We start from the raw sequence: 27261 nt of genomic DNA, 5'->3' as shown, positions 1-27261 counted from the left end.
GATATCAAGCTGCAAATGGTACGTTAAGAGCATTTTCAGAGGAAGAAAATAGAAGAGCAGCACCCTTGGCTTTCTGTAAAAATTCAAGTGTGACTCATTCATTGATTCAAATGCATGTTTTGAAACCAGCTCCTACTCTTGTCTGCTTTTGCTCTTTTTCACTAAGCAATTCTATTTTGTAGTGCTGTGCACAGATTTTCTCTTCTTGCCAAAATGTGTGGGGCCGTCATGCTAAGTTATATAACTTAACCCTTTAGGGCCTTGTGCTATCAGATTCAGCACTAGGGGTGATGAAATAGTCTCATTGTTTTTACAGTTGCAGTTTGGTAAAATAATTCTGCTTTAAAAAAATGTTTCTCAAACAACATTTCTCATTCTTTACCTAAATGAAAATATTGTGAATTCATACAATATATACACAAAATTGTGTTCCCTAATTAACAGCACTATTCTTGAGCAACCTATTCCTGTGACCTGTGTTAATGGATTTTATTCTTTGGATATGGCTGGGTTGCTTTAATATTTCATAGGATACTTTTAAAAACTCTTGCTCAAAACCCCATCAGAACCAGAAAAAATACTCAAGGCGTGCGCCTATTTGGAACAAGATTTTTTTTTTTTAATTGCTGAAGCTTCCACAACTCTAGCAAGATGTCAGAAAGAGATTTACAAGGTCATGAAGAACTACGACCCAGCTCACTCCTTTTTAAAGTTAGGACAGTCATTTGTATTATCTTTAGGGCAGGACCTTTTCCTGTTGCACGCAATTCCAATGCTACCATGTATTTATCTAACTCAAGAACTCACAATAAAACAACTGTCAGAGAAGACTCAGAACATACAATCTGAATTATACAGGTTGCCTGCAGAATTCCCCACCTTCCCCCTCTACCCCTAAGCCCTTCACCTCAGTCTGTAACATTTATTTAGACTGAAGCGGGGGAGAGCACTGTCCCTAGGGGTAGAAATGACTATCCAAGAACTATGCTTGGTAGCTGCAGTGGAAACAGCAGCAGACCGACTTAACTACCTGGTGAACTATTACTTTTGTGGGGAGAAAAAGCAAAAAGGAAGCATTCTTGCCAATGCTGATGCTATACTGCCTTTCATTTCCCAGATTAACTGCATTCCACTGGGCAAACAGATGCCTCTAGAGAAAATGCAGACTGGCCATATTCCTACAGAATTACTATTCACTAATTTTCAACCACATTTTCATTAGGGATGAATTGTGGTTTCAGGATATAATTTTTTGCTAAAACTAAGGACTCAGATGAAAATGCCCTCACACAGCTAGATGATTAACATGTCCTCCTAGGCTGAGGGAGACTCAGACTACAGAGCTGGGGTTGATGGCCCATCCCTTAAGGCAGTTCACTAACTTTTGCTTTTTTCTCAAATGCAATTCCCCATCATTCTTCTCCCCATCCATGAAAATCCAAAATGGCCTAGTTTGTTCTGACATGGAATAACATCGAAATGCTAAAAACTTTTGAGTTTTTAATGAAATCTAACTCCTCTGCTTCCAACAGGCCTACATTGTGTATTGAAGTATTTCACGCTCATTTGTTTAAAGATTTTAAACTAAATTCTCTCATCTGCACTACCCACTTGATCCCAGTTGTGTTTAAAGTTGACAGTGTAACTTTAAATTTTACAATTTAGACGCTAAATTGTGTTTACTATCTCTTGCCATTGCTTTTGTTGAGGTTCCTCTTTGTATTCCAGTAGAAGCTCTTCTTTGGGTGGCTCTTTTTATGTGCCTTGGGATGATGCAGAAGAATCAGAAGATTCTCAGGGCAACTTTATATTTGTACTAGTCTTCACACAGTCTTTTGGTATTGGCTTTTATCTTAAAGACTCATGACAGGATGATCTTTCCCTGCTGGATCATGCACATGGTTCTCTTCATTACTTTATTATCATCTCTAAAGATATGTCTTTGCAGGAAAATAAAGGGCATGCTAGTAACATATGTTTCCACACCTGTACTAACTTGATTCAGATAGACCTGGTAAGAGTATGCAGTGAGGATGAAGCACTGGTTAACCAAAACATGAATTATCCACAGGCCTGGATTCTATGGGATATGCTTTGGTTGCTAGCAAGTACTTAAGTCCAAAGTGCTGCATTTTGCCTACTAACATCATGTTAACATGGGCATGTTACCACAGTTTCCTTTTTTAGGCATATGTTGAGATAATTGCCTTCTGCAACAGTTACTTGACCTGACTATTGCCTTTTCCATACCAATTTCCAACATTAATTTTCTAGACTAAATTCTGTGTTATTGAAAGAAACAAAATGATGCACTAAATTAAACAGTACTTGTTAACCTGACCAGTTGATGTGGTTTAAGTATGAAAAAAGCAAAGGAGAAGTAAATACTTGATATATGGCACCTTAAATTCCTTACTGGAGTAGAACTTCTCCAGTTGTAGTTCCACTTTTATAGTCAATAGCTGTTGACTACAAAAGTAAAAATAAAAAAGACAAAAACAGCCTTTCAAACACCTGTATATATTCCTACTAAATTCATCACAGGTTCCAGATGATATTTTTTCTATTCAAATCCACTGGTCTCTAAGCCTACTTATGTTTAATGCCACCAGATGTTTTGTTTCTTTTAAGGGTATGTGACAAAAGTCAAAATGGAAGCTTTCTTGCTTGTTTCTTTCCCAGGTAAAGATAATTCCCTGTACTTCATATGGAAAGCACATCACCTGCATCAAGGAGCAACATAATGACAAATCTGCATTCCATCCTCACAGCCATCCAGTACTACTCATTATCATCTCAGCACATAATTATGCAGCAGGAGAGTAAAACTCAGATGAACACTTTTGACACCTCAACCAATCCTTCATTCTGTTTATGGAGTGGGCTTTTACATTATGTACATGTTAAAATCTCAAGTCTAAGGTAAGACTAAAATACTAGTTGTGACAGACGGGAAAAAGGATAAAATTGAAAGTTATCATACTGTAATTTCCAACCTAATATACAACAAGAGGTGGCACAAAATGAAATACATGTTTTTTTCAGTCAATGAACCAGAACACTTTTTGGAGAAACTTAATGAGCAACAGATATCTATCATTTAAGAACACGAAAGGGTGAGTAGACTCACTTCAAAACAGAAGCAGCTTCTAGAGTTAAGTAGGATTTGCTTGCTGTCTTACAGTAAGATACCTACTCTGATGTTTCAAGATTTGTCCACATTTATTTGCACAGAGGAAATCCTTTCAGTTAGTAAACCATCACATTACAACTGGTATGTCAACAGCAGGTGAGGCAATCCCTCTCTCCATCAAAATATATTGCAGCTTTCTAAATTACCTTCAGATGTTTTTTCATCTGTCACTTCTAACTTTGAACTTACAGGTTTCTTCTTACAATATTTTTTTCACTATGCGAGATAGAATTCATAGTAAAGTCCTCAGATGTCCGAGTCAGCCGCCAAAAGCTTTATCTAGAAATTCAGCACCGTATCTCTTCTCAATTTGTGGGACCAACAGTGGATGGTAACCTTTCTTAGAAAGGCCTTTTCATCTGGCATTAAATTCTTAACAAGCCCTTTACTGGCAGACAAGCAAGGGTTTATATTCCATTAAAATCTGCTTTATATGTAATGCTTTGTTTAAGTCAAACAGAAAATAATTACTGGAAATCAACACCAATACCAGTTACTAAGTTCAGAATTAATTTGGTCCTGGACATTCAAATGAGAATTACAACTTTGTTCAGAAAGACTTTGTATTTGCTTATTCTTAGCCATTGCTAAATACTCATTTATTTTAATACCAAGGCCAGATTTTGTCGGTTCCCCTACTACATGCATAATAGCTCAAAGTTGCTCTCATTGTAATTGCTGTCCAATTAATTGATGACACTGGATTAAAAACTACAGAGGAACGGTAATTGGTTTGGACCATGTCACATATTATGTCTCTCATTTTTTTGGTGAAGTGTGAGAATCCAAAATAAACCCAGGCATTCTGGATGATCTGTAGAGTTCTCCTTAGCAAGGCTGATCTTTGATTTACTTTTTCTGGAGATCACGAAGATTTCTTATTCTGATGACTTGTTGGAAATTTTTTTTTTCTGGATACAATGAATATGATTTATGGTCCTTTACTGCACAGGTAAAATCCTTTAAATTCTCCCTCCAGAGACTAATATGGTTACTAAAAAGAATACTGCCTGGTACCATAATGGCATGGGAGAGAAACTAAAACAGGTGGATGCCCCATAGCAGTGCTCATAGCGAAGCAAGTAAGAATAGTAATAGTGGAGCAGCACATCTGCTGTTGACTTTGCTGTAACATAACCTTTCTAAATCTATCTTCAAATCAACACTCCTGCCTAGCTACCCTGTAACTTAGTTTGCATCCTACTTTTCTGGTTTTGTTTTCTCTTTTTCCTTTGCTTCATGAGACAGTCTTCTTCCTGAAGTACAACTGTGGTATCAGCCTAAAGGGCTGAAACTGCACCTCGAACTGCAGCAGGCAGTATGTCTGCCTGATTGATCATCATAAAGCAGAGTGGCAGTGGGAGGCAAAGTCATCAGCACTGAATGTTCTAAGAAGGCCTTTTTTGTACTGAGATTAAGCTATCATGAAATATTTAAGCTCACTTCTGCATGCACTTTATTGTCTGTTGGATATGCACTTAGAAAGAGTTTGCTTAACCAATATAATACTGCCATCAGTGTTATGATGCAGAAACCAGTGAGTTTATGCCAACAGTTAATTTTTGTTCTTAAATAAAGTTTTTTACACATATGCCTTGTCGTTACCTTTGGGTGCATTATTTCTATACAACCATATCATATATATTTACATGATCTGACTGTACTTCTTGCATGCAGTTATATGAGGACTTCATTTGATGCACTATAATTCACTTTGAAACCCTCAGCACATAAAATAAAGTAGTAATGATGATATTATGTGGAACTTTTCCAATTGATTCATCTTTTCAATGAAATGTAAAAGAAGTCCTCTACTACAAATTACTATAAATGGAAGAAAATGTCCTAAAATACAGATATTTGAAAGCTTTCCTCAAACATTGTCCTTTGTCAAGCTGAGAGCACAACCTGCTTAATTGGCCACTGCAAACGCTGGCCACTGCAGAAATTGCAAAATGGTTTTGCAATAATTATTTTGTACTTTAACATGAATTAGATGTAAGGGTCAAAGAAATTAACACTAGAACACCATTTAATCTAGGACATTAATCATTGTTAACTCATCTCATTTTACAATTAAACTGAATATTCAATCTGTCAGCCCTTCAGAGTATCCAATCTTTTTATTCAATCTTAGTATTTTTTTGTTTTTATTTAGAAAAAGTTTAGTATCAGGAAGCATGTCACTGAACTGTTATTGTAATCAATTCCATTTTATTTTCAAACCATTCTTGTGCTTTACTTTACAAAGTACAAAATTAGATCTGATTAGATAATTATTATAGTTTGGTTAGACTGTATGCAACCTGCGGTGCTACCAGGAATGTGAAACAACGTTATCCTGCACAACATTATCTTAAGGTCTGAAAACAAGCTAGAGACACGGCAAATAAAGAAGACTGAAGAATGATAAGGCACAAAGCCTTTATCTCTGTATTGCTGGTTCCATTTCGGCTGATATTAATAGCAGCTGAATAATTATCAGAGGGATGGATATGCAGCGGCTGACTGCAAGTGAATGAATGTGCAGTCTCACGAAATTGCCAGCTACAGAAATTCCCCTGCTAAGGCTGCTACTGTATATGACACCAACTTGATGACCAGAGCACAGACGTACGGCATAGCCAGGACCCTAGTATTCCTTGCTATACCTAACAGCATTCTCCTTCTGATGAGCAATGAAATGAGATAGCCAGGTAATGCGAAGTCTGCATACTGATGCCCTCCAGAAAATAAAGAAATCTACTCCTTGAGCTAAAACTTCATAAAATGCAAACCACACACAGAAAAGATTTCTTCCAAACCGGCAGCACCTCCCAGCATGCAGCCCCGCACACCAGGCTGAGGCTGATGACACCATGTTTACAGAAGACTAACTGATGAAGAGGAAACAAAGATTCCTCACATTGATATGATAAACACTGTAACGAGCATACTTTTCCACAAAACCAGCACACAACCTTTGCCCTACAGGACAGCAACCCAACTTAATTGAGTCGTACCACATGTGCTGAAATGCCTGTTAAAGTTGGTCTTGTAAGCAGGTAAGTATAATTTCAACAAATGTGTAAGCACATTTTATCTTAAAGGACAGTTTCTGAACATGGAAATGTACAGCAGACTAGGGTACCTGACCACCCAGCAGAATAAGTCTCCATAGTGTTTGAAAAATAAAAGGAGTACTTGCTAACATCAAAGGTTGAAATCAACTCTATGAAAATACGAAGAGTAAGTAAGAATTGTTTCTACCTTACCCCAGAAGATTATAGAAAGATGCAAAGTATACTACTTTTTTAAATAAGTAACTTGTACAAGTTGTTCAGGCTAGGGGAGACTGCCACTAAATACAAGCCTTCTGTGTTGCTACTTTCACCAGGAATGCCACAATATCTTTTGAGGGAAGTTCCCAGTCTCCCTTCTACCATCTGTAGATATTTTGAGTGATATCGAGGCTGACAGATGAATATTTATTGTTGGCAAATCCAACAAACTTCAGCAACACAATAAACTTCAACAAAAAGCTCACATGAATTCTGCACTTGGGTTAGGCTTAGCAATTATTAATAACCTATTAAGTTTAAGAAATGCTGTTTCTAGTTCAAGAAATGCTAAATACAGGAAAAGATCCAGCATCTGAGACTGTCAGCTGGCTCACTACTAGAAATTACTATTCTGAAGATTTCAGACATCATTAAAGGTGAGAATAATACAACACAGTCATGTTCCTTTCCCTTTCTTTTTCTTCTGTCCTCTATATTAAGTCAGAAATCAGAGAAGGATATGACCTCACAGGCAACCTACTTTTCTCTTCTGCCAATGCAGCCTCATTCTCTGTGATACTACCCATTTCTGAGAGCTTTTCAAAGCCTGTCTTTAAAATATTCTGATGGCTTTTCCTTTGTTAATTTTGATATATTATTTTACAGTCTAACAGCTCCCTGTTAGTAAGGTTTTCCTGATAGTCAGCCTGAAGCTCTCTCTCATAATTCATTCCCTTAACTGTAAATTTCTTTATTCAGATTCAGTTCTATTTATGCCACACCAGACTGCACTGTTCTTCTGTTATTATAATGTTATGTTTTGAGCTAAAGTCTAATTTTTTCTTTCAATTATTTCTTTTACTTAAAGGCAAAATCTTATACTGAATACCTATAGTACGAATTATTTTTGCCCTAAAATATCTGTTTGCAAATTTCTAAGGTTTATATTATTTCATTTCTCTGTGTTTTCATAAGACTTCATAAAAAAAGAAACATTGTCTTTTCGTTTTCTTTGATATTTATAATGCCTACTTATTCATTACCACCCCTGAAGTTTATTAAGGATGCCTGCTTTCTCTTCCAGACTAGTGAAGATATTAAGAAAATACACAACTCTACATAAAAAATAAACTAATCGGACAATCTGTCCTCTTCATAGTTTTAATACCTTGAGTTTACTTGGGTTATTCTTCCTCTCCCTGTAACTCATTCCTATCAAAACTATTTAAATCAGTTTTGTAGAATTACATACATCTTCCTAATACATGTTATTTGTAAGTCTGGGACTACTACTTAGTCTTAGTTCAACTCTTCTCTTGAGGGTACACTATATCACAGTATTTTTCCATTTTATTGTAACATCAAATTAGACTTTAATGTTAAGTATTGCAGTTATAGCCTGGTATTTACACAGTCACCTTTTCCCTCCTCTTCTACATTTTCTATTGAGTTGTTACATGCAATTCACAATTACATTTGGAAATTCACACCTTTAAATGAAACCTTTTTTTTTTTTCCATTTAAGCCAAAGCCAACCTTATTTTAAATCATTGCAAAAAGTAAAAAAAATTAATTAAAGTGTCATTTTTCTGTCACTGCAACTGCACATACGGCTTGCCAGCTCTTTAAGGAATGATCAAAATGAATCAAATGTCTATAATTCCAGACAATGAAGGCAATATTCTTCCTCAAAACCATAGTCAATTCACAGTTACTCAAGGTCCATCCAAGATGCACGTTCTGTATTGTCCCAGACCGACTATAGCAGCCATAACTGGTGTGGATGCGATGCTGTGCAAACACGCGGACAAGGCCACATCCAAAGTCACACCTGGAGCAATAAAGCCCCCTGGAATGGGGCACATGATACACAACCAGCTGAATGGATCTGAACCAGCTTAATGGAAAAGGGAGTACCTGGGCAGACTCCACATATAGACGCTTTATTATCTCCATGCCTTAACTTTTAACATGCCCCACCACACCTATATTGCCAGTATCCAAAACCCCATTATTGCAATAGGGGAAAGTTCACTAATACTGAACTGGTCATAAAAATAAGTACATAACCCATTCAATGCTAATAATTTTCCCCTTCCCGCCCCTTCTTTGTGTCCGATTATCCCATTTCTTCTTATAGGAAAACCACAGGTAGAATACGTACTCGATTCAGTACATACTTTATCACTGCACTGGAAGTCTTTGTCAAGTTCTCTAAAAGGACTTTATCTGCATGGGGAATGCCACTGTCACAAATACAACAGGAGGGTGTCATTTACTGTAATGCCATCAACTGAATAATTCTAAAAGATAAGAAGTACTTCTTTTTAGCCCCATTCCTCTAATCATAAACATAAGGAAAAAAATATCTCTTAATATAATGAAATAAAGATAGAAGGAATTAAATTAAATAATACTTTGCAAACACTTACAGTCCGTAAATCTGTGGAGCAATTTCCAGTCGGTTCAGATGCATGTACAGCTCGATATCGTGTTTCTTCAGCAGATGATCCTGAATTTGGTTTACCTTCGCTACAATAGCAATAGATGGGCCTAAGTCCTGTGGCCTTGCAAATGGCATAGGTGTAATCATCACATCTTTTTCCTGCAGACACGGATAATGGGGAAAAAAAGAACATCCCATGAAGCCATATTGTCTTAAGGGATTGTCTGTAAGAGAATTGATTTGCTGCCATCATTGGCTTCAAAACGAACATGAAAATATTAATAACTCGTTTCTTTTCCAGCACTAGAGGAAACTCAAGTACCCACTTCTGTGGAAAGTATTGTGGGATTCCCCATTCCAGGTGTGCCGAGGTTCACCTCCTCATTCTGCACATCAATTCTTATGTACGTGCTTTACTTTTCATGCTCTGACCATGTTGACAGCTTTATTTCAGCTTTAATATCAACAGTCTGTGTCAGTCCAGAGCGAAGTAGATGAATGGTAACTTATTAGAGAATATATGCCCTCAGAGGACAATAGAATGCTTACCAAAAGGAAATAACTTATTATCGAACAATCCTTTCTAAACAGGCTTCCCTTGCTTGGGAGATCAGGTGGCTGTACCTCAAAATCTACACAACTTTTATAAAGCATCAGAAAACTTTCAAAAGAAAAAAAGAACTAGAACAGTGCGATTAACCTGATGGTTAGAAAGTAGGTCGGGCCTAAAGGTTGTGCAAACTGTGTCATGATCTAGAACATGACACACACCAAGTGAAAACAGAGGAAGGAAACTACTAGAGTATTGGCGTCCTTGAACCTGATACTGCTTTAAATTGATTCTTCTTGCAAAAGAGTGAAGTATTATTGAAAAAGAGACAGAATGCTAGAAAGAATGCAGCAAGTAATGAACCCCACTGAATAGGAAACATGTAAAAAGGAGGATGAGAAATAAAAAACAAGTCAAACGTATCAAGAGAAAGCTTAGGGAAGGGAAACAGAGAATTAAGCTATCAGGAACAATGTTAAAGATACAGAAGAAGCAAAATTGGAAGAGTAAGAAGAGAAGATTTTGGAATGACTTTGTTGCAATCTGTCATCATTGCTCTCTGACCCGAAAGCTTCACTTTAAAAAATAGTTATTGTTTTTCTACCCTTTTGCTCAGTATTTCGATACAGAAGCATTATCAAGGTCAAAGGGTTAAACTTTCAGAATACTTCATTACATCTTAAACTGCTGAAAGACCAATTCACTTGGTTCAATATTGTGAAAAGCACATTACTTTTAATATTCAATAACAAAGAAAGGAGAACTGAAGATCTTCACAGTTGCAAGCACGTTTGGAAAGGATATTTCTCCTATCTCCTTTTTAAATTATTCTATTAACCTTTTCATTACCAAATCAGGCAGCCTTCTTTTTGCCTTGATTTTTGTTGCCCCATTGCATGGCTATTTCCTATTGTTGTTTCAGACCCATTTCATTATTTTCTTGGTCATATGCTAGAATGCAAAATAATGAAAAAGGGTATCTACTACCTTGCAATCTATATAGAAAAACACTCTTGAAGTATGATATAACATTACCTTAATGCTAAATGTCAGTCCACAGTAATTTCTTTGTATAAACATAGAAATTTATCTTTGAAACTGATCATAAAAGTATATAACTGTAAGTATTCATAGACTGTGCATGTTCCACCAGTTGGCACATGTCTGGGGTATGAACTTTATTATGGTTTATTCAAATTGGGTTTAACTTCAGCTTGACCACTGCATGCACTCATAACTCTGATGACTCAAAAGATCTGTACTTTTAAGCTTTTCTCAGTTATAGGCATAGATTCTTGTATAGAAAACTCAACCTTAGAAGGTTTCTACTTAGTTGAACTTGTAATATGAGAAGACTAGCTACTTACACTGATTAGCCTTTATTTACATCATTAGTTGTCTGTGGGTTTAAAGCCATTTTTACAAAATCAGAAGACAGACTCTTAAACACTGGCTCAAATGTCAAAAGATTCTGAATATCAAAACTAATGCAAGCTTCCTCTTACAGAGGAGTGCCAAAACTGGAAAGTTATTTGTCACTTGCAGTATTTGTGCACCCTGGCATAATGCAGCACTGACACATTGCTGACTGTCAGACTGACTGACTATCAACATGGCTAAGTGCATCAAATAATATGTGCTGGCTTGCCATTTTTAAAAGCATGAGATAAATAAATGGTATCCATCAAAATGCAGAAATTAACCCCATTAACAGAAGTCTTCAAAGCATTACAGAATTTGTGGGGAAAGCACTTGCAATCAATAATCAGTGCCTTGACAGTCCATTCCTCCTGATTTGGTGTACTCCACCAAGAAGTTCAGGGGAGTGCCCATGGTATGTCTGTTGTCCCCTTTCACGCAATGTGGTTGAGAAAACGACAATATATTTAGTCAGCTGGAATTGCTCCAAAAAATCACATCAGTTGGTGTGAAAGAAACAGCCCAAACGGAAAGATGCTCTATTAAATAAATGAATACACCCAAGCTGCCAAAATGTTTAACTAGAAATGACTCACAGTGCCTGAAGCCAAGTGGACAACATGATACTGTGCCCCTGCCCATATTCACTATATACGAAGCTGCCACAAGACAAAACACCCATTTTAATTTTGTGAGCTTTTAAGTCTTGGAAAAGATTTGAGTGTGTGGCTTTAGTCATCTACTGCTACCATGAAACAGAAATGATAAATCTCAAAGGAACACATGTGATTCACAGTAAAAAGACAAAAAGAGGGACGGCTCAGAGATGTGCTATACTGTTTGCAGGACAGCATCAGGTTAACCTCTAAGAACAGTTTAAATCTCAGTAGAAGTGAAATGCAGCTTAAAAATTCCGATCAAGTGTTAGGAACAGAATCACCAAATTCTGTCATAAAACATTACCTACCACAACAGGCACTGGAATGGCTGGAAGCCGATACTAATACAATTTATATATTCACACATTTTGGAAACAAATGGTAGAGCAGTAAAGAGAGGCTAGGACATAGTACAAGTATAAACCGCGGACAGATTTCTCTCATTAACCACTAGGGAACGGAGTAGCTGGAGAAGCTCCTTTAATGGCAATTGGGAGTAATGGAACCAACTGTTAGAGGCTGTAAAACGTAACATGTCTCTCAGAGCACGCACTTTCATTGCTTCCTTCGTGAGGATTCAGACATTATTATGTAGCCAACCCTCAAAGTCATGATTGTAAAAGGCATACGTACAAGAAAGGATTATTAAAGATTATACATGTTTGCAAAGAACAAGAACAAACAACTAGATATTAATCCGTGCGCTTTGCATTGTTAATTTTTTATGCCACGAAAGGACTGGAAAGGGCAATGTAAACTTTCACCTTCTGCCCAAACACTGTAAAACTGTAGGCAGACCTAGTTACTTCCTGGAATAAAATTCAACCTCAGACTTTACCACCTCTGTCACAGAAAATGGAACAAATACATTTGAATACTGAATTCTAAAAAGCTACACTCAGAGAAACACGTCTCACAGCTTTGTTGTTGGAATAAAAGTGACTATGTAATAAGTTCATAAAATTTGTATCTCATATACTTTATCTTTAGTTACTGAGAATTATGTAAAAAATCAAATCCAAATAGTAATTTATAACTGTAGATAACTTAGGCCAAGACACCAATGCTCCATGTCTAATAAAATATATACAGAGATACATTTAAACATTTAAAGAAAATAGAGGCTTTTATGTGAGTCTTGGGTGAATGTCTTTTTCTTTAAGAGACAGGCAAAACCTCCTCTCAAACTAGAACTCCCTAATTACAGTTTGCAAATATAGGTTTTGGTGCACACATGTGGATATACAAACCCAGCCAAATTCTTATTAATTTTTTGCTAACTCTCCATACTTACCCCAAGGTCTACGTGAAAAATGCTGAAGTGAATCGAGCTGGAACTAAGTTTGGAGAACAACTCTTTTAGGATATAATACAGTGAAAGTCTTGGCAATACCTGTAATATGGCTATGTTATGCTAGAGCCTTCTACGTACACTCCATCACACAGATAATTTTTCAGAATTAAAGACAAGAGAAATGCAAACAGAGAGACAGGACAAAAAGTACCCAAAAGAAATCTTGAGCAACTGACTGAGGTGAAACGGACAGAGGGAATCGTCCCTCATGCCACGCTTGAAAACCAGTTACAGGCAAGGCCTTCACGATCCCTGCAAAGCAGCGTTCTATAGAACTAAATTCAGACCACAGAAAAAGCTTTTCCATGAAAAGAAGCAACATACTAAATAAAGTGGCATCTCTATAGCTACACAGGAGATCTGAGGGCACAGACAGTCCCTCAGTTTGAATACCCCAAGGTCAAGAAGGGAAAAAAAGGAAGAAAAAAGGAAGAAAATGTAATGATGAAGTCAGACAAAGATGCACCCTGGCCTGTGAGGGACAGTCTATGATCAAAGTTTTGCTTTCACAGCGAATTGTTTATACTATGAAGAGTTTAAAACAATTCAAGTCTCGATATGTTGAACAATGCCTATATGCATTTATTTCACATGACATTCGCACAGGTTTTGGGCACACAGATATGCTTATAACAGGCCTTTTTTGAATGCTACACACCAACACCACTCAGACATAGGAGAATCTGTGTTTGTACAACATTTTAGAGAAATATTTACCTTCTGACTGTCATGTTCAAAAGTTGAAAACCAATGTTCTGCAGTTTTCATAAGACGTGTGAACATTGCACTGAAGGGGAAAAACCCAGAAACTTGGTGTTAAATAATGTATTACAAATAAGAGCAAATTAAATGTAAAGGAAGTTGTTAAAACTTACTAGGCATCATGTTCCAGATATTCAGGATTCAAAAGAACTTTCATTTCCTCACTGAAAAAGGCAACAGTGAACAATCCAAATGTGAATGTTTATTTTTGGTCAGTGTTCTGCATGTACTATTATGTATTTATAAGCCAACTTTCATATAAAGTGCAAATGAGAAAACTAGCCTTTTTAATTAAAAAGAGCAACTCCATTGAACAAATGAAGTCTTTCCTTTTTATAAAGATCAAAAACAAATTAGCTGCCTTGTCTGCACTACAATGAAGTAACCATCTAATTATTCCAAATAACAAATTACTGAATGTCACAATGTATTATTTGAATATGCTTGATCTAGAATAATTGATTGCTGCACAATCTATCACTGTTTGTCCCAAACAAAAAAAATATGGTTACTGGTCAAAAATGCAGTATCAAAACATTAATTTATTTTGTTTTAATAGCCTGTATTTTTATTGTACTTTAACAGCAATTAATCAGTGACAGCACCTCTTTTCCATCTACTTTGCTGCTTAGTTCTACTTTTTCAGTCAGGATGGAACAGTATGCTGTGCGTAACACAGGGTTATTTTAAGTTACTTAGCACTGAAGAGCCTCTAAGTAATTTCAGGATATCTAAGGACAGATAAGGAATAAAAATGCACACTTCTAAGTAATCTCCATCCTTTTACTTAACTGCCTTTGGACAACCACGTTGAGGGGTGCTAACAGAGGTTATATTACACAGCACACATAATTAAATTGGATTTTATTCACGGCTGGACTCCAAAAGAGAGTGCAAAAAGACAAATGAAAAGAAATGGCCTAAATATCAAAAGTGATAAAAGAAAGCAACTAGGTTTTTTTTACTTTTTTTTTGTAAAAAAAAAGCACTTCACATATAGGGCAAGGAAAAGAGCATCTGAATTTGGCTGACAGACAATCATGTGTGCTGTAACATTTCAAACATATGATTACGTATACACACACATGCAGTTTGAGTGAAATGGTGAATCAAATAGATAACACAATGTTACTGCCACGTCAAAGGACAGTCAGATATTGCAGGTACAACATTGCAGCGATGAAAGAAATACCAACCACAACAATTTGCCTTCACTAATTTTTTTTTCTCTTTTAAGATACGAGGAAAGAGAGTTCGTAACATGTCCGTCCCATGACTGCAGTTCTCTAATCTGCCTCATCTCTGCAATGACAAAACCTAAGCCATTTCTGGCACTATGAATGAGGAGAAACAGTAGGTACATAAGCTTTTATTATTAAGGTTTTCCTTTAGCTTTCTTGTCTTCCCTTCTTTTACCATCTAATATCTGTGAAGGGGCCAAAGTCTACACTCTTAATGCCCCCTTCAGAAACTGTGGTCGGGAAGATGAAATAAGGACATTTCCTTAACAGCCTGAGGATGCAACCATTTCTGGTATCAATTTATCAATTATAAACAAAGAGTTAAGGAATACACATTTGTAAGTTACAGCCCAGCCAACATAATTTATTTTTTTAACAAGGCGCATTTTTAATACTATACAAATAAAACACAATGCTTGCCTTGGTTGTGCAGCTTCACTGGCATGTGAAAAAGCTTGGTGGTCACAATGCAGGATGAAGACAATGGGAGCTAAAAGTTCATGCATACCCTAAACATAAAAGAAAGCAAAAGCAGAGTAAGATTTTTCCAGTGATACAACAGTCCATAAAATATAGCATCAGGCAGACAGCAATAATAGGTGCAGACTAAGTGAAAGCAGGAACATTTACATTCTTAACAGGACAGTTTCATAATCAATGGCTTTTATCTTAAATTCTGATTAAATCTGTGTGTTTATTCTTCTATACTATATTGGCAATGGTAGTCAACCCTGCACCTGGCAGTTTACTCCAAGATCTATGTTCATAAATATGAATTTTATTTATGATAATTACAATCATGATCCACAGTACAAAGATCTGCAATAGGAACAAATTACAAAATTTAAAATTATTTCTTATTTGATAATGTTCCAAAACCAGCATAGCAGTAGCCTTTAGAGGAGACAAGGACAGCTATTTGGGAAATCAGAAAATGAAACTTACATTCCTATGGACTTTTTTTTTTAAAGTTGTTACTTCAATATTAAAAATAAACTTACGATAACACAATGCATAGGAAACTGGTAGTGTTCCATCACAAACTATTACTTATATGTGCAATGTATATTGAGATATAGAAAAAAAACCAAAACGTGCAGGCCTGGAAGAGAAAAAATTGATGGATAGTTGAGGACTTGGGTCAGCATTAGAAGCACGGCTGGGCCATCCAGGCCAGCCATCGATGCTTTAACCTGGAGTTCATGAGGAACAAAACAGGAGTCTTGATTTGCCTTGATTCACCTGGGGCTTGCCAATTTATTATCAGGAGCAGAAGCAACAGCTTCAGGACACAAGCAATCCAGCTGGCAAGCAGCAATAGACTGGCAGGTGAAACTATAGCCTGCAGAATGAAACTTCAGCAGATATTCAGCCCCTTCCCTCAGATCAGATCAGGGAAAAGGAGGATTTGAGGTATCATAACTAGGGAATTTGATTATGTCAGGGGAGTTGGACTCCCAGTGGTGGACAAGGACAGCAGGTAAGAACTATGCAAGCCACAGGTTGGGGTGGGGGTCAGCCATACAGAAGAAGTGAGGGGAGCCCTTCAGTGATGGAAGAGATGTGGGATGAAGGGTTGAGAACTGTCTGGCTGCCTCCGGACACAGGGATCACTCCAAGGGGAGGGAGCTCCTGACCTCAGCCCAAAACCACCAACTACAGCCAGGGCTTGGTGCCAGATGCCCAGGCTGCCCCTGCTGGGTCTCACTCTGGGTGGAGTCCTTGACCTGGTGCAGGAGGACGGGTTCGCAGCCAGCAGTGCTCCAGTTCGAAGGTGCAACTACTTCACCAAGTGCAGCTCCAGGTGTGTGCTCTGGGCAGACAGGCCCAGAAGCCCATCTGGTCTATCCTGTTGGCAGAAAGAGCACTGGTACTGGCCCATCAAGCTCATAAGCATTTCAGGCTGCCTCCAGGAGTCAACTGATGGGTCCCCAGAGAGGAGCTGTTCTACCCTTATGTTTGCATTTCCAAGCTGGGAAGCCTCTCCACTTGCTTTTCCAGCCCTTTCAGTGGTGGACAGACATGATAACTGAAAGAGTCACACGCTTCTGCAGCTACCCTGCTGCTTTGTTGGTATATCACTTATTATTCTATCTAGGATTTGAGGAGTATTCAATATCAGTAAGTTAGCTTATCAGCTGCATAGGTATCAAACAGATCCATTAATTACTGTTTTACTTTTATTGGAAATAATGGTGATTTTCCTCAAGTGGTACAAACTGAGCAGAGAGGTAGATATGGAAGCCTTCTCTAGATGATCTATTTTGAGTGTACTCAGATCCATATTAGTGAATCTTATCTGATTGTAAGAGGAAATTCCAATATCTAGCAGTATTGAAGAAAAAAGACACTTGAGAATTTGTCTGTGGCTATTAACTGAAATCCTAGTAAATTTTTTTTAATTTCTTCAAGACTAAGATGACTTATAGCCTCAACTGTAGGGTTGCACAAATAGCAGTCAGTTGACCGGGCAAAGCTAAAGGCAGAAAAATTACTGTGGAATTTTTTTTTCTTTTCCTAGTTCTGAACCTTTAGGGACTACTTTGAAAGATGAAGGGTTAACAGAAACTCAGGAAAAAAAAAAAAAAAAGATTAAACCCGATGTAGCCCCTTGATTTCAGGAGCTGATGTAAAATTCCCAATTCCCAAACACGACAATATGGGTTAGATTTCAAATGGAAAACTTTATATTTCTGAAAGTCTTATGGTCATACCAGGAGGGAAATGAGTAGGAGAGATGGGGAGATATGTGCAGGATTAGACAATAAATGTAAGTGGCAAAAATATTTGAATAAACTGTAGATAACCTGGGTAGTACTTTCATACATACAGCCCTCAGTTAATTAACAGCTCCATGTCTAATCTTTTATTCACCCTGATATACTAACATGAAATAAGAGAAATGGAAATGCCAAAAACTTGACTATCTAATAAAACTACCACCTAAGCTGTAAACATATAAGCTGAAGAAAAAGAAAGAGGACATAAAATAAGAATTAGTTATAAAAGATAAAAGCACATCATGCATTCTTCCAACATAATAATATATCAAATTTATAATAAAGTAGAATCATAATGTGGCTGCCCACATACAACAAAAACAAAACAAACAGATGATGAAATATCAGGATTTCAAAAAGATACCTCTGATCTTTCAGTTACAAGAGTACTTCAAATGTTTAGAGATTTTTAGCTTGGCAAGAAAAGCCACCAGTGTAATATGCATACACATATTTTTTCAATGCTGCAGTTTACTAAAACTCTTTAGTGTTAATAAATAAGTTGACAGTGCTCAGATAATTTTATGACACTTCCCAGCTACAACAAAATATTGATTTCATAATACAGTCTATGGTTTAGAAAGAAAACCAGAAATATAGCATTTCTACAATGAAAAGTGAATCAATGCATTTCAAAATTATATTGACTTCTCTAAGGGCAATCAAATAATGAGTGAACAATAGTTAGCCTAGTGATTAGGCTTAATTGTCACTATTTCTTTTCAGTGTAACTAGAACCAGAATTTTGGCACCACTCTTACAGAAGAATGCTAAGAGTAATTTTTAGATATGCTTAAGTACAATATACTATTCTCTTTAGATTTTATATTTACAGCTGCTATTTAAAAATTCAATGATCCCAGTAAGGATTCTGTCTTTAAAATCTGTAACACAGCTTCACAACATTCTACTCCATTTGACTAGGGACAGAAATATTTTTCCTCATCAAATAAATTGTTACTTCACTCTGGTCAAAAACCTCAAACTCTACTACAAAGAAAAGTTTCATGCATATATCCACATTAAGCAAACATTATTGATTGCTTCTTCTAAGACTATATGCTGATGCTATGTAATAGTTTCAATAAAATGTCGTAAACTTCAGATACACTTTATTTACATTTATAAGGATGCAAACTGTCATGGAACTAGAACTTTTTCAAAATATTTTGAAAGAGAAACATCAGGTTCTGTTCAGATGTTGACAGACAGAAGCATAAATTTTCATTTATTGGCCAAGTGTTATAATTGTTATAGCAAATGTAGCTCTTGTATGTGGTCACACAAATGAGACAGAGGAATTCTCATAGAGAACAGGACCAGTCCCATGATGGATACTGAATATGAAGGCAAACACCTTAACTGGGCTTTGTGTTCAGGTCACTGTGGAGACAGAAGCTTAGAGGTGATCTGATATTGATGAATTAATGGTAACCTTCACTATTTTCAAGAAAATAGGCTAGGCTTTGATATAGTGGAAATTATTATGAGAAGTGGGTCTTGAGTCAATGATAAAACCAGAACCAATAAAAATAGTACAACAGGAAGGCTGACTGCAACATAGCTATTTGCTTAAAGATGGAAAAAACCCATATCCCGTCGCTACCACAAACTTTACTTCCTATTAGCTAATTCAGAGACAGGTACTGATAAACATGAAAGAAATGTTATCTAAAAAGACAGGGACATGGAGACAAAAAACCAGGATTGTTACTAATAAGCTAACAGGAACATTATGTAAAAAACCAAAATCACCTTTTTAAAACAAGGTCAGACAAAAGAAAAGCTCTTAATAAAAGTGACACATCCAGAGAAAGGGAGAAAACCCACCATCATTTGCTGTTTTGTGGATCTGGCATAGCACCATGAGACTTTAGTGATACTGAACACACCTCAGAGAGGTTAAATCAACAGTTCTTCATGATCGTTTTATTTTTTTTTCCATTTTCTGCAGTTCACCTCCCCCTTTAGTTTTGTGGCAACCCCGTCCTGAAATTACTGCGCCACTGATGCAACACCAGTTGAAAATAGAGGTAAAGAAGTTTTCTTTGTCAACAGCCTGTAGGCTCGCAAAATTGAACCTGTTCTTTTATCTGCCTATGTTCATTTAGCCCACCAAGCAGTCTTTATTAAAGCTGAGGCATCAGGCAGTCAAAGTTCATTAATACCATTTATATAATCTCTGCAGTTTCAATTAACTCAGCAAGACATTCTACTACATGATAACAGTCTCATTAATTCAATAAAATCCCATAACTATTAACAATATGGTCTATGTTAAACGGGGTGTCACCTAGTAGAAAATAATAGCTTTAACAGCTTGTGATGAAACTCAGGGCTTTTTTTTCCTGAATTTGATCTGGCTAAATATTCCATCCTTATGTAGAAAGGTATTATTTCTTGGTAAGGAATCAAGAGGATTTTAAATATGAGCAGAGGGTAATTAAGTCCTTTTAAGTCATATCAAAGAGTAAAATAATACTTCTTGTTCAATAAATGATAGACTAAATTAGCTGGAATATGTTCTTCCATTTTCCCATCATCAGTGCTCTGGCCTATATTCACTAGAAATGGGAGGCTGAATACTGCTGAAGTGTTTTCTTTAGCAGTGCCCTTCAAAATACAGCTCACAAATCTCATTTTTTCTTTTAATCATGCAAGAATATTCCTTTCTCACAGTCTGTCAAACATGAGAAATAACCAGATGATGGAAATTTGATATGTTTCTTAACTCTATATTTGATTTTTGATATAATTTATAAGGCAGTTCTTCAGAAGTAACTGTTTCTTCAACTCGTATGTGTCATTCTTTTAATGAAACAGCACTAATTTCCTGGATTGAGGACAGGGTGGTCACAGACCATGCCTGAAACACACGCTGCCTTGTAAAAGTCTTCACATTTACTGAACCTCTGTATTTTTGTCATGAATTTTTTCGTGTCATCTGAAGTTTGCTGCCCTAGTTTATCCTTTGTCCGTGCACACGGCATCCCTCAGTCTGTCAGTCCCTACTTACCCCACAGTTAATAGTCTGGAGAAACAAATACAAATACGCTTACGTCAATAACTCTGTGTATTGGTCTTGCTACACTAATTTAGCATCAAGCTTATATTCACTTCAAAAATTCCTTCAGTAAAATGTTACATTAATTTAGCCTGCATCCCATATGGATGAATAGTTGGCGCAGCTTTAAGGCTTTCTTTACTGTTTGATCAAAAATGGTTTGAGCAGGTTCTCCTTCAGGTAACACTGTAAAAGTGGTATCTCTAGCATTCTTATCCTTCAGACAAGAGGCATTTGTCAGCTGCATTGCACTTGGATGCTACAAGGTTAGATAACGCTAACGCTGCCAAGGTCAGATTTGCTAATATACCACATGGCTTTAGTACTTTGAGGGAGAACTTAAAACATTACATAAAACTTAAAATAGTAACTTTGCCTGAATTTCAGAATTCACTATTTATGTATTTTATTTATTCAGTACCATTTTTAATCCTACTGTACGCTTTCTTTCTTCACCTAACCACAGAAAACCTTTCTTTTTCTTTCTTAAACACCACTGAAGAAAAAAATGTTTATTGAGAAATTTGAAGTTAGACAACTAAAGAAAACAATCTGAGGGACTGCCTTATGAGGAAAAAGCATATGTTATTCAATGAGCTTACTTTTCTTGCTATCCAGCTGACAAGCAGCTCTTTGATTACTTTAGTATTATGATACAACTTCGGATACAACAGAACTACATTATTGTCAAACCATATAGAAGATGTTGAGTCAATGAATGCCACCTGTACAGTATTTTCATTACCTGTTTATAAAGCAACTGCTCATTTTCTCTGGCATAGCAGAACAGAACATCTGTAAGAATTTTCCTCACATTCTCTTGCTGGAAATACTGCATTTCAGGAAAGCTGAAAATAAAGAAATACAGCGAAAGTAAGCAATATAGTGCATAAAATATCAGTTGCCAGTCTTCTAGAATTGGTTTTAGGTAAGACAGCACCTCCTTTGTCTGTTTTCCCATTGCTCTGTGAATTGTAGAGTAAGAGTACCTCTAAAGACTTGTTATATTTGTTTTGCAATCAAAATTCTTATCCATGTTGTGCAACATACATCGGTCTGCTACATAGATATGATGATATCAACATTTATATTTAAACAAGTAATCCCTTTTAACATTATTTAACATTATCCAAGTAAAATGATGCAGCATATGATTATGTTTCCGGCTGGCTAAAGGATCAAGTTCCTTTCCTTCTGCATGTCACGGAAACAAGTTGAGTTGAAGCAGAATGAAAGGAGACGAGAGGCAATGGCTGAAGCAAAGATCTACCCTCTCCTTCCTGCACACAGACTCTTACTGCCAAAACCTAGCAGCCCAGAAGACTGTTCTGGTCCCAGGGGACACAGCATTCCAGTAGTAACAACTCCAAGACTGTGCTTCACCAACAAATCTAAAACTTGCTAGGAACACTTAGAAAAGGAGCTTGATCAAAACCACCAAGCAGATAGGTCTTCTCACCTAAAAATACCAAGTCAGTTAAAACTAAAACTGTTGCAAATAGTTATCTATTGATTAATTTGCTTCAGGTACTGGAAAAACAAGCACCAAAGATTAAATCTCCATAGATAAAAACCAAACTTTATATGACATGGTCCCATTTTTCAAATCCAAGTTACGTTGGCAACTGTAACTGGATCATCAGTCTGCCCTGCAGTTTCACAAATAGTGCTTAGCCCTGCTCTTCATTTTTCTCAAGATGGAAGTTGGGCAAAGGAAGAGTACAAGAGATACAATATGTTAAAGAAGATTAAAAAATCTCCAGTTCTAAACTGGAATAAAATGGAAGAAAGAAGAGTATGTCTGAAGAAGCATATGCACAAGGGTTCAATATTTCATGAAGATTTGAAAAGTGATCAGCATTTTAATGACAAGATTATTAAAATATCTCCTGAAACCCCCCACAAAAACCAGCATCCTAATTTTCTTGAGCTCTAAGTAAGATCCTATATATCTTACTAGCATCTTTTGTGATGCAACATACATTCACTGTCCTTAGTAGCTGTCTCAAATAAACTTTAAAATTATGAAAACATTTGATACTCTGGCAGGGCAAATATGCTGCAAGTGAAATAGAGTAAAGTGGAACTAGTGGGAGAATATGGGAAGAAATCTAATGGGATTCCTGCATATATTGCAGGAAAATGTAAATATTTAAAAATGTAACTCTACTGAAGCAACTCCACTCTGCATCCTGCTTCTTGACTGCTGGAAGTAGGAAATAAAGTGGTTAGGCACGACGTACTTTAATGAGTAAGTGCATAAGCAAAAGTGTTTTCATGCTTACTGAAGAAGTAACTACATGGCAGAAAATGTTTTATAAAGCAACTACCTCAAACCACATCCAGCTACATGGAGCAATAGCAAATAAAACCAAAAAATCTGTAAAGGCAGAATACTAAAAAGAAAGGAAAAGGTAAAGTTGGACAAAAAACCCCAGAAGAATACTTAAAAAGACAACAACGGTAGGCCTCAGGCTCGATCACTGAAATAAAGGCTACAGTATTGTCAGTTTTAAACTGAAATCATGTGGATTGCAGATAAATTTTCTTTAAGCAAATTTTTTCTTTTATTTTTTTTGCTTCCCGAGTCAGAGCTACAATGCTAAACTTTAGACCAGTTATATTAAGGCTGTTGTAAACCCTGTAAAGGAGAAACAATGCAGGTAATTATAATGAATTACTCCATTACATTGGTCATCTCACAGAGGTGATGACAGGTAAGCACAGAAAGATAACCAATTAAGGCTAGAACGATGCTTTGAAATCCTTGGATGAAGGACCTAAATCAAGAGCCAAGGCAGAGAAGACACCATGGCCTGAAGGCAGCAATGCTGAAGTCCTGAGAAAGGCATCGGGATGAGGGCTGTAACGTATTCCTGGCACCTGGTGGGGGTAATGGTAGACCAACATTTGGAAACTTGTATGCACTTGTACTAATCATATTACTGTAAAGGAAGGACACAGCTGAGACCAAAAGTGCATTACAGCAGATGGCAATCGACATAATTTAGGGGTTTGAAGAGATTATTTCTGAAGGACTGTTATTCAGGCCTGCCCTATGAAGTTTAGGAAGAGAAGATTAACAAAGAAAACTCAAAAATACACAGAGATATCTGTGAGGATCTAGTAATACCAGAGATTGTGACAGAAAGGATAATAATGAACTCAGGAATAAGCTGGCTGAAGTATTAATTATAGTAAATGTAAATACAAGAGATCATCAGGGAACGATCAGTTCAGGATGGATTTTTATGGAGAATGTCATTTTATGATTAAAGCACTGTTTTAGAAATACAGTATCCTCAAATCAGGTAAGGTAAGAATACTTCTCATGAACACTAGAATATTACATTTAATTACATTTCTGAGAAAGGAACATGGGAATTTTGCTCAATTGTTTTACCACAACTGCTACAATTAAATGGCACATTCAAGTCTCTGCTTTCTGAAAGTGAGGACCAGTGGAAGCTAGTTATTATTTTTTAAAATATTCCTTTTGCCCATTTAGGGGCCTCTACACCAGAGGCAGCCAGACTTTGACACAGAAGAAACCTAGGCTGGCAACCAAACAGAAGTATGCACAAATACCTTATGAAGCTAATTAGGTCAAAATGAGGCTCTAAACCACAGCCGTGGAATAACCATCTTTTCTTTCATGAACAGATTCCATCCCTTGCCATTCCCCAACCCTGTTACTCAGCTGGATTTGGGCTACTAAACCAGAAAAAATGAAAGATGCTCTTGCAACTGCACCCCACTGCTCATGTTTTTCTTAAAACAGAATAAATTGGTGTATAAAGGTGGCTCTCCTTTCCACCAGTCCCTCCTCTTACATAGGGACTAGATTTTGTCTCCTGTGTTCATACTCAATGGATTAGTGTTTCTTCCCATCTTTTCTATATGCTTAGGAAGGATGTAGCTGCCTAATGGCTTCTTCATAACCTTTTTTGTGGGTGGGATTTTTTTTTGTTATTTGGGAGATGGAGAGTTGAAACAGCAGCACCTACCACTGCTCATCTTCACCCAGCTTCCATTGTCCTAAACTGTGATTGTTACTCCTGAAGCAGAAACTAGGGAGACCAATATATAAAAATACTACTACAAAAGAAATCTGTTTGATTAGTTTACTGTGACTGCCCCCTAAGCATTTTTTTTTTTCTTAAAATACTGGAGAGAGAAAGAGGACAATCAAATCTAGACATTTACAATCCTAGATGTACGGTGATGCCAGCAAGTAAACCGGTATTTTGATCTGTCTGGTAGTTAGATGCTCTTGCATCTGCCAATCTGCTAATTTCCATTTCTGCAGAATATTTTTTAAAATTCTTCTTTATCATTTACCTTCTTAATCATCACAAAATAAACCACCATTGTTCCTTGGTACCTCTTCTGAATGTCAGTAATTAATCACTGTATTCTTAAGTCTGTTAGGAGTTACTATGGTGTTAGTTCATATATACCTTCCTTTCTTAGTAGAACAAAAGAATGCAGAATTATAGTCATAACTTGGTTGGTGCTGCTATCTACATCTAAAGTAAGGCTTTTAACTTGCATTATAGTAAACCTCCCTGGTCCTTCTTCCCACCCTCATTTTCAGAAGTTTCTCACTTGAGACAGAAAGAGATGGTGTTTTGTTACAGCTCAAAAGTACACGTTTCTAGACAGCTGAAAGAAAATCCATTCTGAACTTCTAAGTTACCATAAAAAAATGTCAGGTGATTAATGAGAAATGTTGATCACTAATGAGCAAGGAGTAATTGAACAGATTCCTTACCTACTTCCCTTGTAAATATTGGAAGTTCTTATTATGCAACAGGCAAAAGATTATATTTAGACATTATGGCTTGGATTACTCTCACCTGCCTTCAGGTGACTACAGTTTAGTTAGATACAGGTGAGCTAGAAGCATTTTATAATTACTGAAGAAAAATGTATTTCTCTACAGTGTGATTCATCAGACGTATACTAGACATTTACTTTAGGAAGAGATGATTTGTGTCCTAGAATTCTTCAGGAACATAGACTCTAAAGGATGATTAGCCCAGTTGTGAGCACCTGTGTTTTACAAATCTAATCATTAGGTGAGACAAGGATTCACAAAATGCATATGAACACACACACACAAACAAACTGTATCACAGTTCCCTTTAGGTAACAAAACTCTGAAATTTAAAACAATTTAAACTAATACCAATTTTAAAACATAATATATGCTGCTGTTGTTTCACGTAGAAATTATTTTAAACAAAAATGGAAATTTCTATAGTCACTACTACTGCTATTAGTGAATGTTACTCACTCTGCCATTTGCCAGAGTGAGAGCCTGGACTTAGTGTATACATATATATATTTAAATAACAGTCTCACATCCAACATAACCTCCATACAACTTTTCATTCTCCAATTATAGTTTAGATACATATATATTTTAATCTTAGAACATCCTGAACTGTTTCCTTTAACAAAAAATACCATCTGTGAGAACACACATGAAAGCATACTCAGATTTTAATTATACATCTCATGGCAAAATGCATTCAAGAATGGATCTAGGGACGGACATATAAAATATTCCAAAACCAGAGAGCAATGATTTCTTCTGCATGACTTTGTTTCTCTAAATGAAAATATGTGAGCTTGGGATTTGTAAAATCTATGCCTATCGTCACTTTTTTCAAGTAATAAGGAAAAGTATTTGCAATACAGTAAAATTTCACATGGTAGCAAACCAGTAATTGAATTTAATTAGATTTACACATCAGTCAATGCTTCCACTCTGAAATGAAATGTTTTCAGGAACTGAGTCTTCTAACTCAAACAAGTTCCTAAACAGGAGTGACCCAAGGGCCAAGAAGATGAAAACATAATCACAGTAATACTAGGGCAAATTTTAAGAGGTATATGTGACAAATAACACTAGAAAAATAATAAATACAAATAGAAATGCTTAACTTCTCTAGATGAATGACATTCCCCTTACTAATTACAAACTGCTTTTTTATTATTGATTGAATAAGTGTTAAGAATTAAAGTAATCTGTTCAATCTTTTATTATCATCATAATTTAGTTACAAGACCTTTCAGTTTCTCTTACCTTCTCTTTGCTTCACAAGGAAAACTCTACTTTAAATTTCACATAGTAATACATTTCCTAATATCCTAATTTAGTAGAGCTTTTCTTCAATGATACCAATAAATCTTCAGGGTTTAATGTTTAACTCGATTTTCTCATTTTTCACTCCACAAAAGCTGTATTTTTATACATTTAATGTATGTTTCTACACATTCATGTTCAACAATCCTGACACACCAACAGAAGTCAAGAAAACAGAATATAATGTATACCACATGAAAAAGCAGAATTTAAATTTATGTATAGAAGTTTCTTTAAAGATCTACATACGTTCTTGTCACATCTTGTTCAATCATTGCTCGAAGCTCTTTATCCTGGAAAAATTTATTCCAAAGACTCTGAAATAAGGAAAAATAATTGTATGAAACAGAGACTTCTACTAATACTGAAAGCTTATATA

The 27261-nt window shown here is 36.3% G+C and overlaps 1 protein-coding gene across 4 annotated transcripts in view; it reads right to left on the bottom strand.

Moving 5' to 3' along the window:
- TBC1D5 (TBC1 domain family member 5) overlaps positions 1-27261 on the bottom strand; it is a 278265-nt gene that overhangs the window by 109483 nt on the left and 141521 nt on the right. For all 4 annotated transcript variants that reach the window (XM_014937837.1, XM_014937839.1, XM_014937838.1 and 1 more), the window contains exons 8-13: positions 27132-27199; positions 21474-21576; positions 15305-15393; positions 13757-13807; positions 13599-13668; positions 8886-9058 (exon numbers count right to left, since the gene is read on the bottom strand). In XM_014937837.1, the coding sequence (XP_014793323.1) occupies positions 8886-9058; positions 13599-13668; positions 13757-13807; positions 15305-15393; positions 21474-21576; positions 27132-27199 (554 nt within the window). The remainder of the gene's footprint in view (positions 1-8885; positions 9059-13598; positions 13669-13756; positions 13808-15304; positions 15394-21473; positions 21577-27131; positions 27200-27261) is intronic.

This window comes from Calidris pugnax, unplaced genomic scaffold (assembly GCF_001431845.1).
Source record: "Calidris pugnax isolate Ruff unplaced genomic scaffold, ASM143184v1 scaffold11, whole genome shotgun sequence".
NCBI classification, from domain to species: Eukaryota; Metazoa; Chordata; class Aves; order Charadriiformes; family Scolopacidae; genus Calidris; species Calidris pugnax.
This window is presented reverse-complemented; position numbering and strand designations above follow the sequence as displayed.